We start from the raw sequence: 16,513 nt of genomic DNA, 5'->3' as shown, positions 1-16,513 counted from the left end.
TTTAATTTCATTTTTTGTTGGTTGTTTTTCGGAGGGAGATATAGTTTTAACCCCCCCCTCTCTAAATTATATTTTAAAAATACAACTTTTTCGAATCAATGTGTACAGTAATACAAACCCTGATAGAATTATAATTTTAAATAACGCATGTGTCATTTGGTATGAGAGAAAACGAAACATAACAACAAAAAAACTATCATAATTAAAAAACCAAAACAAAAAAGTAACGCTCCCAGTTTTTAATTTTTTTGTTTTGTTTTTTTTATTATTGTTTTTATGACTCCAAAAAAAATCGTTAAAATAAGAACCCCAAAAATTGTAATTAACTTTGTATGAACATAATAAACGCTTTAAAATAAGTGAAACCACTAAGAACTTAGCCAGTTAGGTAGAAAACGGACAATCGATTTTATTTAAAAAAAAACAAACAAAAAAACATTAAACAAATAAAAATATTTTTTTTTAAATATTAGGGGGGGGGCTATAGTCTATTTTAAAAAGCAATATCTCCTTCAAGAACGATCATAAAATGTGTTTTCAATCGATATTTATTTAATAAGGGACCAGTTTTCCTATCTAGCGAAAGGGGACGAGTTTTCCGGAGACGAGTTTTCCGGAGACGAGTTTTCCCGAGACGAGTTTTCCCGAGACGAGTTTTCCCGGGACGAGTTTTCCTAAATTCCATATAACCAATGCTCATCTCGAAATTCAGAAACACATTATGTTTTTCTTTTCGACTTCCAAATAACGACCCGACAAGATATGACAGCGTCATCAGGGAAGTAACATCGGCTAAGTTGTTAAAGACACAAACTGACAACCTAGTGTGCCAAGTTCGAATTCTGTTCATTCCAGAGAAACACTTTCATTTGGGGATATTAGCTATATTCACGTGTTCTCGTAAATACCAGATATCTTTCTAGAAAGAATTCTAACAAGAAAGACATCAGGGAATCGAATGCCAACGATAATCATCTGATTCATACGAATGAATGAATAGTGTTCAACCACAGCACCACCAGTTCGGAAGGTCAAGTGGAAACAAGGTATAGAATTGTAAAGTGAACTTCGGACGCTAAAATCCAAACAATCGAAAAATGATCTCAAATCTAACTTTTCTTATAATTCACTAGATTGTGAATGAAAATATTTTGATTTTTTTAATAAAACGGATTGCTACAATACACAGATTGTTACAATACACAGATTGCTACAATACACAGATTGCTACAATACACAGATTGTTACAATACACAGATTGTTACAATACACAGGTCATTAAAAACGAAAAATATGATTAGTCGAATTTAAATATCATTTTAATTATTTTGATGACCTCATATTCACGGTCACCATTTTCTTGCATTGTAATAATGTAATCACCTCTAACCAAACTCTAATATTAACTAAAACTAGTGCTACCAGATCAGGATGTTTGAAGATACCCGCTGTAAACCGATAGGAACGATAATATATACGGGCAATAAGATGAGCACTAACCCTAAGTCCCAGTGGCAACACTTTTAGTACTGGGCTCTCAAAAATGTAACCAAGCACTCACTAGTCACTGGAATTTACCAGTCTAATGCCCTGAGTGCATAAAATGCACAATGACCCTAAGTCTGTTTGGCAACCCCTTTATCAGACTAGCTGATCTGTGATCCTACTAGGTTGGTCTCTCGGGTGTCCATTTGATATCAGAAGTGATTAAATCCTTCCTGTGGTGTTGATATATCGCTTCTCTCAGCTGCGGCCTGGACAGTGGATATCAGAACAGGTCTTGGAAACAATTAAGCCATTTTCATATCAACAGGCAATCAATACTTAACGAAACATTAGAGATCATTTTCTTATATATATATAAAAAAAACTAATTATTTGCCTAAAATCAGTGTATTAGTTCGTACAAAAGAGGATATTACATAAGTCGGGTCTACTTAAGTAAATTAAATTATTTTCCGGAAGTAGGAATTTAACCGAATCAAAATCCTTTGTAATAAGCCTTCTTCCGTTTAGCAATTTATCAAGGACACCCGTGCCTTTCAGCCAACTAAAGAGAAAAGCAACTATGTATCTGTATATATATGTATGTATATATAAATATATATATATATGTATATGTATATATGGATGTATATATCTTTATATATATGTATATAATGTATATGTATATGTATATATATGTATATATGTGTGTATATATACATGTATATATATATGTATAAATATATATACATATATATGTACATATATAAATATATATATACATATATATGTATATATATATATCATATATATATGTATATATATGTACATATATATATATATCTGTATATATATATGTATATATAAGATAAGTAGAGTGTATTTTTACAACCATCATAAACTGTATATATGTATATGAATGTTTTACATAAAGACTTCCCCTATTAGTATATATAGCGCAAAACATTCGACCCTCTCGTTATTGACCATCCCTCTTGGGAAAGCCCGCATAAGACGTGCGAAACGTCGAGCCTCCGCCCCTACATTTAAATCTCATATCGTCCGATTTTATCCATTTTTAATAATCAAATGTATATATATATACATATATATATATATATATATATATGCACGTGTACGTATATATATGTATATATATGTATTTATATATATGTATATATGTATATATATATATATTTATATAGATGTACATATATATATATATATATATATATATATATATATATATATATTAAAATGAGGGGGGTCATCAACAATGTGTATTCCGTGTTTTGGTTTTTCATTGAAAATTATGTTTCGATTGTTGTTTATAATGTTTTGAAATAATTGAAATACTTTTAAATCATTATTACAACAATCTAAACATAATTTTCAATGAAAAACCAAAACACGGAATAAAATAATGTTAAAAAATACACATTGTTGATGACCCCCCTCATTTAAATATACATCTTTCTCCCGTTGGAATTTCTTAACCCATTTTATATATATATATATATATATATATATATATATATATATATATATATATATATATATATATATATATATATATATATATAAGTGTGAAAGTGTCTGTGTGTGTCTGTGTGTGTACATTTCTCTACGCAATAACTCTGTCAATTTTCAGTCTACAGACTCGAAATTTCATATTGAGGGTACTGAGATTTGGGAAAATCGATGTGATCGGTTTTCGGCCTGAAATTTGGCTGTTAAGAGGTCAAAGTTCAACGATTTGACTTTTGAGAACTCTACCAAACTCCTCCGACAATTTTGGGTCTCAACACTTGAAATTTTAGATATAGGTTCCTTGGACATTGATCTAACTTAATAACTCGATTTGAGCCCAAAACAATAAATGTTAAGGGGTCCAAAAAGGGGTCAAATTTAAAAAAAAAATGACCTCTGCGGTCTCTTCTAAATTACTCAGACAATTTCTGGTCTAAACATTTGAAATTTTACATAAAGGGTATTCAGAGAAATAGCAAGCTTTTTCATCGGTTTGGGTCGAACATTTTTAGTTACCAATATATAAATGTATGTATGTATGTATGTATGTTTGCATGTCTGCCGAAAACTTTCGACAGAGGCGACGGATTTTACCAAGATCAGTATTGTTTTAAAGTTCGACCTTTTATACGGCGAATATCGAAAAATTGGCTAAAAACATTAACATCTTTACCTTCAACTAGGCACTTTTCTACAGGGGGCCACTTTTTTCGCCGATATTTTTGAAAGTTATCCTCTCCTTTAGATTGTCTAGCCTTAATTTTAAAAAATGTCGCTTCCGGTTTGGCGGTGGTCGTAACAGCATAGCCGTCGGGTTTTTACCCCGTTCTTTTCCTCCTTCGCGGTACGGGTTCGAGCCTGCCTTCCTACTATAACTTTTTTTTTTTTTTTTTTTTGTTTTTTTGTTCGACAGACACATCCAAACACCCGGGCAACGCCGGGCTGAAATGCTAGTATATATATATATATAAAGTGAAATTATCTCTGTGTGTGCGTGTCTGTGTGTGTGTACATTTCCTTACACAATATCTCTCTTAATTTTCAGTCGACAGACTCGATATTTGACATAAGGGGCATTGAGATATGGGGAAATCTTTGTAATCGGTTTTCGGCAAGAAATTTGGCTGTCAAAGGGTCAAAGTTCATCGATTTGACCTTTGAAAACTCTATCAAACTCCTCCGCCAATGTTGGGTCTAAACACTTGAAATAGATCAAACTTTTTAATTTGATTTGAGCACAAAACAATAAATGGTAAGGGTTCAAAATTGGGGTCAAAGTTTTAAAAAATTGACCTCTGCGGTCTCTACTCATCCAATTTTTGGTCTAAACATTTGAAATTTTATATAAAGTGTATTCAGACATATGGCAAGTTTTTCATCCGTTTTTGACAGACAATTTGACTGTCAAGGGGTCAAAAGTTAAAAAAATTGAGCGGTCTATAGCAAACACCCCCTGATAAAATTGTTTCAGAGATGGGTATATTTGCTAATGACATCACTCTCTATAACAGGCACGAGCGGAAAACAAATGAACACATATCTAAGGAAATAGCAGAAACACTAGCGGATGACCTCAAATCTGTAGTGAAATGGGGACAAAAATGGATGGTCACATTCAATGCTGCCAAGACTAAGCTTGTTTCCTTCAATAATTACAAGAAACCTTCTCTACCACCAATAGCAATGGCCAAGAACACATTACTCGAAAGTACTTCCTTTAAATTTCTCGGCCTAACGTTTACAGGGAACATGAACTGGAATAGATACATTGAGAGCATTGCCAAGGCTGCTATGAAGAAGGTGGGCTCTCTCTACCGTGCTAGAAAACTACTTATGTCTGAACGTATCCTATACCTCTATATGGCCATTATTCGCCCATGTATGGAGTACTGTTGTCTCTCACTCCTGGACAGGGTTCAAAAGAGAGTCGCCAACCTGATAGGTCCTGAACTGTCATCTAGGCTTAGGCCTCTGTCCCATCGACGAAATATTGCATCCCTCTGCCTGTTCTACAAGTACTTTAATGGTGAATGCTCTGACGAACTACAAGCACTTGTACCCTCTTGATGTGAATACCCCCCCCCCCGGCAAGCCCGACAAGTAGCTAAATCTCACCCCCTCACAGTAGAGATCCCTAGGTGTAAGAAGGCCTTCTACTCCAATAGTTTCTTTCCCAGAACTGCTAGACTTTGGAACTTCCTTCCGGGATTCTGCTTTCCCAACTGTAGTGACATGCAGAAGTTCAAGTGTAATGTGAACAGACATCTTGCTACTCAACTCCCTTCATAATACCCCTGCAACTTATGTCCTCGATAGTAGCTCCATACTTCAATGTGGCACTGTGCCTTGTTTTGGGTGAAAATTGAATAATAAAAAATAAATCAGCCGATTGGGTCTAAACATTTGAAATTTTATATAAATGGTATTCAGACATGCAGCAAGCTTTTTAATCAAGTTTTGGGCGAAAATTTGGCTGTCAAGAGGTCAAAGTTGAAACTTGTGCACAATCTACCAAACTCCCCCGCTACTTTTGCAGAACGTAATCATGTTCTGTAAAGCCAAAAACAGAAACAGCAACCCCCCCTTTTTTTCCTTTATTTTGTTTCCTTACTTAATAGTTTGCCAGAGTTTGCAATTCGTTACGCTTAAAGACGGGATCCTGATGGTTGAGTCGTCTATAACTTTGGAAAGTGGATGTGCACACTGCAGCACTCTACTTGACTTGTACTTGGCCTTCGGGCCAGGATCAAAGCGTAGTATCTGTTCCAGCAGATGCTGCAAGCAAAGACTAGCTATGACTAGCAAAGACCATATATGGGGTTAACCCCACATATCTGAACTTGGTCAATGTAGGGATCACCATACAGACCACAGTTACTATCCAGCTCCCATTTCCTACCTCTCGGGAGCTGGTCCCCCCTTTCCCTCCCCCCCGCCCCCTATCTCCACATTAAAAAACGGCCTTGTGCCTAATTTGCTTAGTGGGGAAGCAAATAAATACAACAGACCACAGTTACTATCCAGCTCCCATTTCCCACCTCTCGGGAGCTGGTACCCCCTTTTCCCTCCCCCCTCCCTCCATTTCCACATTAAAAAACGGCCTTGTGCCTAATTTGCTCAATGGGGAAGCAAATAAATACATACTGCAAGCAAAGACCATATGTGGGGGCAACCCCACATATAAGACCTTGGTCAATGTAGGGGAAACCCTTCATACCAATTGTCACTATCCAACTCCCCCTCTCCCCGAGGAGTTGGTCCCCATTTCCCCTTCACTCCTCACTTTAAAAATCGGCCTTGTGCCTAATTTGCTCAGTGGGGGAGCAAATAAATACCTCAAAGTGTAGTATCTGTTTCGGCAGATACTGCAAGCAAAGACCATATGTGGGGGAAACCCTACATATAAGACCTTGGTCAATGAAGGGGTAACCCTTCATACCAATTGTCACTATCCAGGTCCCCTACTCCCCGGGGAGTTGGTCCCCATTTCCCCTTCACTCCTCACTTTAAAAATTGGCCTTGTGCCTAATTTGCTCAGTGGGAGAGCAAATAAATACCTCAAAGTGTAGTATCTGTTCTTCAGATGCTGCACTTCAATTTCTTGTTCTCTGTCAGTGGAGGAGAAATCCTTCACGACTGAGACAATTTTTATTTTTGTTCCTTTTCTCCACGTTAAAAAACGACCCTGGTGTCTAACTCTGTCCCGTGGGGAGGCATTGTAAATAGGAACACTCTACTTTGGCTCGATCCAATCAACCGGCTGGTCATGTCAACCCTCATCAACCTACTCACGACAAATAATATTCATGTTCTTACCTCCGCTAGTAATAATTATCCCTCTTCCTCGAACTATGACTAGAAAGCAGTGGCTAAAAATCAAAAACTTGACTTTCCGTCTTTGTTAAATGGTAGGTGGGTACGTTTGCTAGTAATCGTCAGGGGATTTTAATTCACGGGCTGATGGCGACACGTAAAATATCCTCAGATCAGCAAGTGCATTCAAATGTCATCTCGACCCTGCCGTAAAGTATAAACAGTCGTGACGTTAGGTAGGGAGGAGAGACGAGGAAAGAATTTGAAGTTTTGGAGTTTTGAATAGAAAATTGTCCAATAAACACCCATGAAGATTTGAAAAGGTTATTAAAGCGGAGAATAAAACCTGGACAGTCCATCAAGCACCACAAATCTATTTCCGCTTCTTTTTCGGGCTTAGAAAACAAATTAGACAAAACTCAAATTCAAAGTAATTAATTTTATGAACCATTAATCATGAAAACGCTTCTTGGGAATAAGAATTTAAAAAATTAATTAGCAAGATCATAAAAACATAAAGGTCAAACGAATTAAATGAAAAATATAAATGTGCTTGTGTAGATTAGTGATATTTTAAACCAACTCATTTCAGATGAAAATATTATTACGTACTTAGGTGTCGAAATTAATATGAATTCGAAATATTGCGTAAAAATGGTCCAGTAGAAAAATAATTACAAATAAAAACAGAATTTACCGATTTATCGAGTTTTAATGCGGAAGAGCTGTGCAACTGATTAAGTATGGCAAACGAGGGAGATAACTCTTGAGTTAAATTGACTAAATTTAAGAGTCCGCCATTTTTAAATTAAAAAATCCCAAAACATAATTGTGGATGATATTTTTTTATTAAAAATACATTGGTGCTAATATAGCGTGATTCCTACCCTAAAAATTCTACTATAGTGGGATTCCTACCCTATTTTTCGGGTCTAAAGTGATTCTTACCAAAAGGAGGATAACTTGGCACTATTCTATTCTATAAAACATGCTGAAAATTCATAAGACGAACTTTAAACAATCAGAATTAACTTCAGTCGTCAATATTGCAAAATTGAATTTTCACTAATTTAGTTTTAAAATATTAATTAACAAAAACATGTTTAATGTCGCTTAAGATTGCTACATAGTTGTCTTGATCTCCTGTCAAAACTCGCCAGTAGAGTTCATCCAAATGTGACTGGACTAGAAGCTGATACGGCATAATCAAGTTGACACACCGATTCCCGCTGGATCACCGAAGTTAAGCAACGTTGAACCTGGTCAGTACTAAATGGGTGACCATTTGGGACTTCCAGGTGCTGTATGTGCTCTCCGCTTATCTCGGCATTTTTTCCAGTCGTCCTAGACTTCTTGCCGCTGGACCCAAACAGTCTCTATTCAGGAGAGGTATGGTTAGAGATTGTGCGACCCTTGCCTCACAATTACACGCGCAGCTGCCCTTACGGGGGTATCCTTTGGCTTTCGAGACTGAACGGAGGCATCGGAGTAGAAGCTGTGGAACTCCTCGCTTTTTCTTCAAAATCCCGATCTTGCTGTCTAACCAAATCCTTTCAATTTTTCTGGCGAAAGAACTAATCCACTCAATTATCGCTCCATTAGCCCCCTCTCTCTTTGCCAAAATCTTTGAGCCCTTAATCAATGAAGCACTAGTCCGCCACCCTACAGACGATAAGCTTTTATCCGAACGACAATATGGATTTAAACAAGCGCGTTCTACTGCAGATATCGTAACTGTAATCTACGAACGTATATATCAAACACTAGATGAGGCAGAAGAAGCTATGCCAGTAGCCCTAGGCATATCTAAAGCATTTGACACGGTTTGGCACAATGGTTTTCTCATGAAAATAATGAAAAAGTGTTGGACCTATATTTAACATAATCAAATCCTTCTTAAATAAGAGAAGAATCCAGGTTATCCTCGATGGCCATACGTCTAAACAAAGAATTAGCCAACATTAGGCTCCTCCTTCTATTTGCTAAAATCTTTCAGTCTTTAATCAGTCAAACACTAGTCTGCCACCTCACAGACAAACTTTTATCCAACCGACAGCATGGATTTAGACAAACTCGTTCTACAGCTGCAGATATCTCTAGACGTATATACCAAGCATTGGATAAGGCAGGTAAAGCTAGGTCAGTAGCTCTAGACATATCTAAGACATTTGACAAGGTTTGGCATGATGGCCTTCTTATGAAAATCAAATCGTATTGCTGGATATATACTCAACAATCAAACCCTTCTTAGAAAAATCTGGGTTGTCGTCAATGGTCGTACATCAAGACAACATGATAGGGTCAGTCGTTTGATCTGTATTATTCCTGATATCTATAAATGACCTCCCTGATAAAATTTTCTTTGATCTGGGGATACTTGCTGGAGACACCATGGTCTATAATACCTACGAGAGTAAAACGAATGAAGTCATATCTAAGAAAATTGCTAAAACTCTAGAGGAAGACCTCTAGTCTGTAGTTGAATGAGGCCGTAACTGGTTGGTAACGTTCAATGCTGCCAAGACTAAGCTCATTTCCTTGAATAATTACAAGAAACCTTCTCAACCACTGATTGCCATGAATAATCATACGCTGCCTGAAAGTACTTCCTTCAAGCTCTTAAGGTTAACATTCACAGACATGAATTGGAATAAATACATTGAGGCAATTGCTAGAGCTGCTATGAGGAAGGTGGGCTCTCTTTACCGTGTTAAAAGGCTACTCATACCTGAAAGTATCCTGTATCTTTACAGGACCACAGTTTGCCCATACATGGAGTATTGTTGTCACATCTGTGCTGGCGCATTTGCCACTATTTCTTCTGGACAGGGTTAAAAAAAAAGAGTCGCTTACCTGGTAGGTCCTGAAGTATCAACTAAACTCCAACCTCTGTTTCATCACCAAAACGTGGCATCCTTGTGCCTGTTTTACAAGTATTTCAATGGCAAGTGCTCTGACGAACGCCGAGCACTAGTACCACCTCGACAACAATATCTTCGATAAACCCGACAAACAACAAAATCCCATACATACACTGTAGACATCCCTAGATGTCGTAAAGCCTTCTACTAAAATAGCTTTTTCCCTCGACTGCTGCATTTTGGAATTCTCGGCCGGGTCCCTACTTCCCTGACTGTACTGACATGCAGAAATTCAAGTGTAATGTGAACAAATATCTCACTGCCCAACTCCCTAAATAGCATCCCTGCAAATCTGGTCCCAAATAGTAGCCCTGTGCTTTGTTTGGAGTGAAACGTCAATACTATATATATATATATATATATATATATATATATATATATATATATATATATATATATAGTTAGTAAGTTATAAAATTTATATGGCGATTAAGCTACACTGAATATTCCGTGTTTCATCCACTCTAGGACTTTTCAGGCTTATGCGCGAATTCCGTGGTTGTTTGTCGTTTTTATATAACTTACTAACTAGCTCTACCTACGTATTGAGCATTTTTGAAGGAAATACTTAAAATTTAAGCATAAATCTATACTTTTGTATATTAATTTTATGTGAGTAAATTAAGTAGTTATATATATATATATATATATATATATATATATATATATATATATATATATATATATATATATGTATATAACTGGCATCATATTGTTTTGCCACTATTCGGACAGATTTAAACTTTATGTTGTTAAAAAATTTCCAGATTGGTATTTAATCAGACAGACTGAAAAACAATATAAAGGTCAATACGTATCTGAACAGATTTTCATCCTGTTATTAACGGCACCAAGCAGTAGAATCCGCTTCGCCATGTTTTTCTTTAAATCATTTCCTTTTTAAATCATTTAAATCATATATATACCGTACTTTGGGGTAATTGCGCCAAGTCCGGGGGTAATTGCGCCAAGTCTGGGATAATTACGCCAACTAGCTAAAAGTGCTCTTTTGGCAACTAAGCATATAAAGAGCAATCTTTTTAGGTGGAGCAATTACCCCCGAATTTTCGAGCGTATATATATATATATATATATATATATATATATATATATATATATATATATATATATATAGATACATACATAGATAGATACCGTACTTTGGGGTATCAAAGTACGGTATCTATCTATCTATGTATCTATGTACTATGTATGTATGTATGCATGTATGTATGTATTATGTATCTATGTATATGTATCTATATATGTATGTATCTATGTATGTATGTATATATATATATATATATATATATATATATATATATATATATATATATATATATATATATATATATATATACGCTCGTCATACACTCTCCCCCAGCTATTCAACAATAAGCTGTTTACATTTTTCATCCTGACGTAACAAAAAACACATTTATTTAGAGCTTTTATTATTTTCTCGTTATACTTCGGATTCCCCCGACCGATATTGTTATAGGGACTTATCCATTCACTCATAATGGACTGTTCTATCTATTAAAAATCCCAGAGAGTTAATACGCTCGTGGGAAAATATCGCGGACTAACGCGAGCACAGATTGTTTAACTCAACAGTCGGTAAATACCGACCACCATTTTTTTTTTTTTTTTGTATTCACTTTCTTGTACAATATTTTCTTTGTTACCTAATCCTGTTGGTCGCATCTTTCTTTATGACCCTTTCCTTAGGGTGACAGCAGATTTATAAATCAGGACGAACCCATTTGAAAGCACATTTTTGCGTGTTTATTAAAGCACTCTGACATTTCTAGTGCCTACTTAAGTTTCAGGAAATCCTAAAACAAGCAATGACATACCTTTTGATAAAACAAGGAATTAGTGTTTGTTCGCTGCAATCTCGAAGCCAACTTGTGCAAATTCCACGATGGATCTCTGTGGGCTTATCTACAAAAAAATCATATAGTTTTAATATGAGGGGCCTGCAATAAGTAATGCCCCTGACCCACTTCCAGTTATCTGATCTAGCTGAAACTTTGCATGTGCAATGATTTATATCTCTACGGGTTATGTGGCAAATTACAGCTCTTAACTAATTGTGGTTTCTGTTTTACAGGTGTTTGAACTGAGTCAGGTGTGAAATGGAGCCTGTTGAATGTCGAGCAGTGATCCGGTTTTTGTATTTGAAAGGACGCACACCACAGGAGACTTTTGATGAAATGAAAGAAACTGATGATGATAATGCCCCATCATATGACCTTGTAAAACGCTGGCATAGTGAATTCAAACATTGTCGGAAGTCTGTGGAAACAGCTTCCAGACCTGATCGCCCCCCCTCTGCCATTGATGAGGCATCTGTCCGTCAAGTTAAGGCTGCCATTTTGGAAGATCGGCGCATTACTATTCGCCAAATAGCCAAAGATGTCAAGATTAGTACATGGTCTGTGGAAACTATCATTCATGACCATTTGCATATGCATAAGGTGTCTGCCAGATGGATTCCCAGGTTGCTCACACGTTTCCAGAAGCGAGAAAGCGTCGTGTGCTCGAGGATGAATTTGGAGATGTGCCAAGAAGATGAGTCAAAGTTTTTCAAAAAACTGATTACACAGGATGAAACTTGGGTCCATCACTATGATCCAGAGACCAAAGCCCAGTCAATTCAGTGGAAGTACTTGGACTCACCACCTCCAAAGAAGGCAAGGGTGCAGCCCTCCGCTGGCAAGGTCATGCTCACAATCTTCTGGGACCAGAACGGAGTAGTGATGACAGATTTCCTGGCAAAGTGTACCACAATTACAGGAGCCTATTATGCTTCACTTTTGAGGAAATTAAGGGAAGCTATCAAAATCAAGAGGCGGGGCAAGATCAGCAAAGGTACCTTCCTCCTGCAGGACAACGCTCCGGTCCACAACTCACATGTCGCCAGATCAAAAGCACGGGCGTGTGGTTATGAAAGCCACCTCCATCCTCCCTACTCTCCTGACCTTGCACCCTCTGACTTTCACCTCTTCCCAGCCATGAAGTTGTTTTTGAAAGGAAAGCATTTCCCAGATGATGCAGCCTTGATTTCTGAAGTCACGCCGTGGTTGGAGGGCCAACCTGGGGTGTTCTACAAAAACGGTATCCAGAGTTGCATCAAACGATGGGAGAAATGCATAACTCTGGGTGGTTCCTATGTAGAGAAAGACTAATAACTGTGCCAAGTTTCGTTGCTCTACTCCTATGGGAAGTGGGTCAGGGGCATTACTTATTGCACGCCCCTCGAATCTATGGCTAAATATATTCTATATTAGCAGGATCCGTTTCTCGGCGTTGCCCGAGGCTATATAAAAAAAAATATCAACTAAGAGACATATAAATAAATATTCTTTTTGAACCCTTCCCAAACGAATAAAACATGATTATCTGGCGCATCATCGTATGTGAGTCACATAAAGTGGTGACTACGAACAAACTGCCGAGAAAAATTAATCAGAAAAATATTTTATATATTAAAAACTTGAAATTACTGTTTTGTATAACATTTTAGAAAAATAAATGAATATGAGTTAATGACGGAATTGTTATACCGTAACATCTGTAAATATGATCATCCGGTGCGAAATGAATATATTCTTACCAGTGAAAATGTTTAGTAGTTTAATTGATTGAAGTATAATTTTCATCCAAAAATGTTTTCTTTAATAATTTTTATTTTCTACCTTATCGTTTTTCGTAATTTTTTGATATATCCATGACTGTAACATGACATTTACGTAAAGACCATTGGTTTACCTCGAAATTCAATATTACAACATTTCAAAATTGTGATTATGGTGTAGTTTCATCTTTGTTATTTATTGGTTATATGAATTATTATTTTTGTAACTTGTAATAAATTAGTGAAATTATAACTGGATTGTCAAATTTGTGTTATTGAAGAAGTAGTGTTTTCCACTGGAGAGTTATGAATTCAACAGCTGTTATGTTTTAAAATCTCCGAAACAGCTACATGGTAAACAGTTGATGACTCGTTTTCTATTTAAAAACCCTACCAGACCGTGTTACTGATATATCGGTAATTTCCGAAAATGTTATATACTGAGTTACCGTTAAACCGATATTTTTCCGACCACATATTTTTTGTTGTCAAGGAGTAAAAATAGTTACCCAATCGCGACACCTCATCTGACCACATCTGTGCTGTGTGCTTGGAGAAACACCTGAGATACAACAGACAGCACCCTAGAGTATCTTACAAAAACAACCTCCAAAAGAAGGTGAAGATAAGGTTCTGCAGAAAGTACCTGTGTATCAAGGAGAGCTCCACCTGTAGGGCGGACTGGCACACGAAGGTTTAATACTGGCGGTAGATGAAAGGCAAAAAATTACTAACGCGTTTAAATATTTATGACAATTTTTCCAAGGAGGCCAGATACAGGGGTACATTAGGTTCAATTGCTCAGGTCTGGTAGGGTTAAAAAATTAAGTTTAACTTTTTTGGTTTTATTTCTGTGTCATAATTGCATTTGCTTTTGGAATCGTGAATTTTTAAGCGATAAGTCGGTTTATACAAGTGGTGAGTCTGCGATGTATTGAACTTAGTTTCGTTAGGAACTTCAATTGCCTATTTTTATTTTATAGTTCTTGAAGACACCATGCAAATCTCTATCAGAGAGTAGAAAGTACATGTTTATCTTCAAACAGACGAATAAAAAGTCACATATCTCTTCTTCAAAACCGAAGTTAAATTACGTATATTAAAATTAACAGCAGGGATACCCAACGTATGCCGGAATTAAATGATGATCAACGAATCTTTCACACTGCCATATTTTTATTGTCATCAAAATTAGTGAAATTGCTCATTTTCAATCAAATTAATCGATTTCCTGCTCTATTTGCGGACCCACCACGGTGCATTGGGAGGAAGCTTCGCATGTCTCCCTGCAATGACTTAGCCTACAATACATTGTAGTCTACATTGCACTGTAGAGAACCTACTTTTGATTTTATAAAATTATTTTTATTTAATAGTCTGAATTAAATTTTAAAATGCAAAAGTTAAGTATCATGAGTCACTTGTGCTTTAAACAGAAACATTCATTTCAAATACGCCCCTGTCATATCAAAGAACGCACTGTTTGGTTTTATATGCTGTGCCCTTCTGTTTGTGCGGTGATAAAACTTCTAAAATGCACTTGTGATGTTAGGTTGTATCAGAGTGTTAACTGAAGTAAAAATCGAACTGTTCCTTCTCTAATCGGATATTTTCGATTATCGATATTTTTGATAATAATCGGGGACATTTCAATACAAAACCTATCTAAGATCACCCACAGACACATAAAGTACATTTGCATGAAATGTTTTAAAAAATGGGTTCAGTCGTTTCGGAATTCTTAGGAAACGAACTCACACATACGCACACACATACGCACACTAAGTACCTTTTATATATAATTTAATTTAATTAATTTAATTAACATTATTCTTATGTCATCGTTGCATTTCTACTGTGTCAATGATTACAAAGAGAGAAGACTTACTTGGTGTGACATACTGCACAACAGCATAGGTGTAAAACTTCTAAAATGCACTTGTGATGTTAGGTTGTATCAGAGTGTTAACTTTAGTAAAAATTGAACTGTTCCTTCTCTAATCGGATATTTTCGATTATCGATTTTTGATATTTATCAGGAACATTCCAATACAAAACCTATCCAACAACACCCACATACACATAAAGTATATTTGCATGAAATTAAAAAAAAAAATCAGTTCAGTCGTTTCGGAATCCATAGGGAACAAATGCACACACGCTCAAAGTGCCTTTTATATATAATTTAATTAATTTAATTAAAATTATTCTTATGTAATCGTTGCTTTTCTAATGTGTCAATGATTACAAAGAGAGGAGACTTACTTGGTGTAACATACTGCACAACAGCGTACGTGACATGGATCTCGTTCGGATGAGCTTCTTGTGAGGAACTGATGCTGTAAAATCTTTGTTGAAGCAATGGTAACTGGGATAACAGAAAAGACGATGGCAGACCCCTCACTGATGGGAATTGGGACAGAACGTCGAAAAGGGTTGGTAAATTATCCCGTTTCCATTCATCGTATTCGTTTGAAGTCTATATATAAAAATCAATAACCGAAGAATTTTCAGACTTAGATTTTAATAAAATAATAAAAACATCCTAACACCAAGCTATAAGGTTCTGCTGTTGGACGGCTACTATACAATGTGACACAATGGAGTGTGCAAATATCTTTTTTGTCATTTTATTATTTTATTTAATCTATTGTCTGTAGGGAAGTTCTTATTTGTATTTGTTCACTGAAAGCTGCTGTTAGGACGATACAAAAGTAACATGCAAGGGGAGTAATTCTTTACTTCTTTGGGCTAAGTGGCCTCCCCTTGTCCGAGTCCTAGACTTTAAATTCTCGCAAGATCAACAACCGGATCTAGAGAATGGAGGGAAAACAGAGTAACTTTCAAAATGGAGAAATGAGCATCATTCCTGTTCGTTCCTGTTATCATACTTAGGCTTCTAACTTTTCATGTATTATGTTTGAATTGTCGTTACGTGTGTGTGTGGCTTCATAATAAACGTGTATCGTCATGTAACAGCGAGTGATTTTCTTATTTGTTCATAATTATCCATGAGCCATTTTCTTTCATCATGTGCTGCAAACATACCCACGTGAAAGCTGGACACCCTGCGGTTTTATGTTATATTGATCCTAACGCATCCTACTATATAACAGGTGGA

The 16,513-nt window shown here is 36.2% G+C and overlaps 1 protein-coding gene across 1 annotated transcript in view; it reads right to left on the bottom strand.

The window, feature by feature from the left end:
- LOC145252790 (nitric oxide synthase, inducible-like) overlaps nucleotides 1-16,513 on the bottom strand; it is a 140,300-nt gene that overhangs the window by 29,546 nt on the left and 94,241 nt on the right. Inside the window, exons 19-20 of the mRNA XM_080112737.1 lie at nucleotides 15,658-15,871; nucleotides 11,609-11,696 (exon numbers count right to left, since the gene is read on the bottom strand). Coding sequence (XP_079968863.1) covers nucleotides 11,609-11,696; nucleotides 15,658-15,871 — 302 coding nt within the window. The remainder of the gene's footprint in view (nucleotides 1-11,608; nucleotides 11,697-15,657; nucleotides 15,872-16,513) is intronic.

The sequence above is a fragment of the Euprymna scolopes genome, chromosome 29, assembly GCF_053919585.1.
Source record: "Euprymna scolopes isolate OS-2025 chromosome 29, ASM5391958v1, whole genome shotgun sequence".
NCBI classification, from domain to species: Eukaryota; Metazoa; Mollusca; class Cephalopoda; order Sepiida; family Sepiolidae; genus Euprymna; species Euprymna scolopes.
This window is presented reverse-complemented; position numbering and strand designations above follow the sequence as displayed.